This window comes from Curcuma longa, chromosome 1 (assembly GCF_044706935.1).
Source record: "Curcuma longa cultivar G26 ecotype Majalengka, Jawa Barat chromosome 1, ITB_CL_G26_1.1, whole genome shotgun sequence".
NCBI lineage: Eukaryota > Viridiplantae > Streptophyta > Magnoliopsida > Zingiberales > Zingiberaceae > Curcuma > Curcuma longa.
The window spans coordinates 9,246,600-9,249,822 of record NC_133861.1 but is presented as its reverse complement, the minus strand read 5'-3'; the positions used below and the strand labels follow the sequence as shown (position 1 = coordinate 9,249,822).

Genomic DNA, 3,223 nt, shown 5'->3' with positions numbered 1-3,223 from the left:
TCAGTCACAGTGAGGGAGGGAGGGGTGATTTGTGGTTTTCCTCCACCAAGGTTGTTTCCTTGCTTTGGGTTCTCCATAGCTGTCTCCTTCCTGCTGCTTTAAGAGACCACCCATTCTCGACTTTCTCTTGCAAACTATGCTCATCATCAGCTAGTGTTTCCTATAAAGTCCATTTATAGTGCCTTCTGTTTTCTTCATCGCCTCTAGCTTGAAAGAAACATATGGGTTCTGCATCTGGAGAGGAAGGGTGCAGGGCTGCTAGTGTTGAGCGGGGTTGGGGGTTTCAGAGCCCAAAGGAGGGGCAAGAGCATCATAAGAACTCGCAGCAGCAGCAGCAACATCACAGGGTGTGTGTCAGGGGTCATTGGAGGCCAGCTGAGGATGCCAAGCTGAAGCAGTTGGTCTACCAATATGGACCCCAAAACTGGAATCTCATAGCTGAGAAGTTGCAAGGCAGATCAGGTGCGTCCTCCAATCTCGAAAAAAAAAACTTCTTGTTTTTTTTTTTTTTTGGAATTGTGATTGTAGATTGGTGTATGTTGGCAGGGAAGAGCTGCAGGCTAAGATGGTTCAATCAACTGGACCCAAGAATCAACAGAAGGGCGTTCAGCGAGGGAGAAGAGGAGAGGCTTCTTGCAGCGAACAGAGTGTATGGCAACAAATGGGCATTGATTGCCAAGCTCTTCCCTGGAAGAACAGACAATGCAGTCAAGAATCACTGGCACGTCATCATGGCCAGGAGGCAAAGGGATAAGTCCTCCAATGGCTGCTGCTACAGGAGGAGGAGGCTCCTCATCTCCAATCTTTCTTCCCCGTCACCATCATCTTCTCATCAGGCCCAAGCCATCCCCGGGAAGAACACCGAGGTGGTTCCCAACTCAAGCAGTGGTGAATCCACCACCAACGCCAGTCCTTTCCACTTCAGATGCGGCTCTCGCCGCACACACCTCCATGATCTCCTGAATGGTAAAAACAAACATACGTTCTTTTACTACTTGCTCCTTGACGCCACTTAAAATTTTCATATTTGAAATCTGATGTATTTTGTGGATTGCCCGTCTACCTGTATAGGATACGGGAAAAGGGTGTTGGGTGCCGGGAATCAATGCGACCAGAAGACTGCAGACTGTGGCAGGAGACTCATCAGCTCGCTGCCTGGTTTGGCTCAGTCTGCTGCTTGCTCTGCAAATCCTGAAACCAATTCAGCAAATGAAAACAGTGGTCGATTGCATGGCGAGACGAGTTACGCAAGGGATGAGATGAAGTTGCCTTTCATTGATTTCCTTGGTGTCGGTGCAACATAGGAAAATGGGTCTCAGTGTATAGAAATCAATGGCGAGATAGAGAGAGATTTGGAAAAGTGACAAGATAGATGATGAATGGAAAGTAAAACTTTTGCTGCAACTATTCTGTTCTTTTGGATCTTCATTAATATACTGTTTGACGTTACCTCATAAGAACATAGTTATCACGTATTCTCATTAGATTTATAGTGCATGATTATACCGATGAGAATGCTCATACGGTTTCTAGACCAGCACTATTTCTTGTTGTGGGTGCTCATAATTAATCCAAAACAAGACCTTGGGCGATTTGTCATTGTAGGCGTACAGTGGCGTTAGTTGCGTTGGTTCGAGGTCTTCCTATAGTTACTAGCCAGCTAAAAAGGACAGTTTGAACTGTTGTGTACGGCCATCTCGTGAAACAACTAGGTAATTTTTTTTTTTGCATTTTTAAAAAAATATTAACTGGAATATAATTAGCACTATAAATGTTGATTAAGGATTAGAGTTGTTTAAAACGATTTGGATTATGTTGATTTTATTCTCAAGTGCAGATAATTAAAAAAAAAAGACATTCTCCCATTGAAACAAGGCGACAACACAAACTGGCTTATAAGAAAACGAGCCGTGTTTAGGAGCTTGCTATCTTGTATGCCGAATTTATGGGGGTGCTAAAAATCAGAGGGTAATGACGATAGGAACCAATTTTATCACCGGTGTAGAATGCTTTTATTTGTGAGTTATAGAAACTCACACCAGTTCTTGAATTTTGAAATCTACTACTCAGGATTTTGAGTTCCTAAAGTGTTTGCCGAAAATTTGAACAATATTACTGCTACAAAATAAATATTGCCATTAGCTTCCACCTTAAACAATCTTTTGCTTGGTCATAAGTAGACAAATGTATCGTTGTATCAATAAGACGATGAGCCATTTAAATATTCCACATGTTCCTTTGTTTACTCGAACTGATCGGAAACTTAGGTAGATCAAAATGGTGTTTGATCCATTAGTTTATAGTAAAAAATAACCTGACCTCGAACTTGTAATGTGCCCATGTATCTCCTTGCGAAATCAACCTTGGCATAGCCAGAACTTGCAAAAACACCACTTTCTGTAGAAGGTAAGGGTTTGAATGAGATTGAGTTTTGTGAGAAAAGAGGGTCAGGCAGCCATTAGTCATAAAAAGGAGGGGCAACGACACATAGACAACTCCGGTGTGCTAAGAATTGGTGGTGATCACACAGGCAAGAATTGGTGGCGACCACACAACAAAACCCCAAACCCCTAAACCCCAACAAAGAGGACATAATACAACAAAATAGGGTGATAATGCATGTACAAGAGTTAAAACCTGGTGACTACTCCAGTACGCCAAGAATTGGTGGCGACCACACAACAAAACAGAGGAAAGCATGATTGGAAAAGGAAAAAGGAGCATGTATATTGCACAAGGACAAGATAGCCCGAAGCATTCACACATTGAAGCAAAAAAGAGATAAAGACGAACTTGATCAATATATTAGTTAGAAATCCATCCAACCCAACCACCTATCCTATTATCTATCCACCCAAGAAAACATGTCCCAAACAATATAAATAAACTGTGCCATAGTTGGGACATTTAACAAGCTTTGTCATCGAATACAATTTGTCAGAACATTTTTGCCAAACATTCTTCTATCTTGGCAGAATGGCAGGGGCGGCTTTCAGCACAACTTTGAATCCAAGTTTGACGGAAGTTTGCATAACACAACTAGCACAACAGTTTGTGTGTGTGTGCGTACACAAAAATATTCGTAAGCAAACATATAATTTAAACAGCACCCACAAATTCTATAATGACAGTATAAAGCCGTAAGAAGGTTGAGATGCACACGAAAATAACCGTATAAAGTTACAGGCAAAAAAAATATAATGGAAAAAGGTTCCATGTCTTT

General features: G+C 41.8%; 1 protein-coding gene across 1 annotated transcript; it reads left to right on the top strand.

Moving 5' to 3' along the window:
* The first annotated feature begins 221 nt into the window (after positions 1 to 221).
* Positions 222 to 1,429, top strand: LOC141847662 (uncharacterized). The gene is made up of 3 exons (XM_074735760.1): positions 222 to 462; positions 547 to 966; positions 1,072 to 1,429. Exons 1-3 carry the CDS (start codon positions 222 to 224, stop codon positions 1,302 to 1,304), a joined length of 894 nt encoding a protein of 297 aa, XP_074591861.1. The 3' UTR covers positions 1,305 to 1,429.
* The last annotated feature ends 1,794 nt before the right edge of the window (positions 1,430 to 3,223 follow it).

Coding starts and splice junctions, on each gene's coding strand:
- LOC141847662 (XM_074735760.1), top strand. CDS start 222: ATGGGTTCTGCATCTGGAGAGGAAGGGTGCAGGGCTGCTAGTGTTGAG. Junction 463..546: donor GAAGTTGCAAGGCAGATCAG/GTGCGTCCTCCA, acceptor GTATGTTGGCAG/GGAAGAGCTGCAGGCTAAGA. Junction 967..1,071: donor CCTCCATGATCTCCTGAATG/GTAAAAACAAAC, acceptor CTACCTGTATAG/GATACGGGAAAAGGGTGTTG.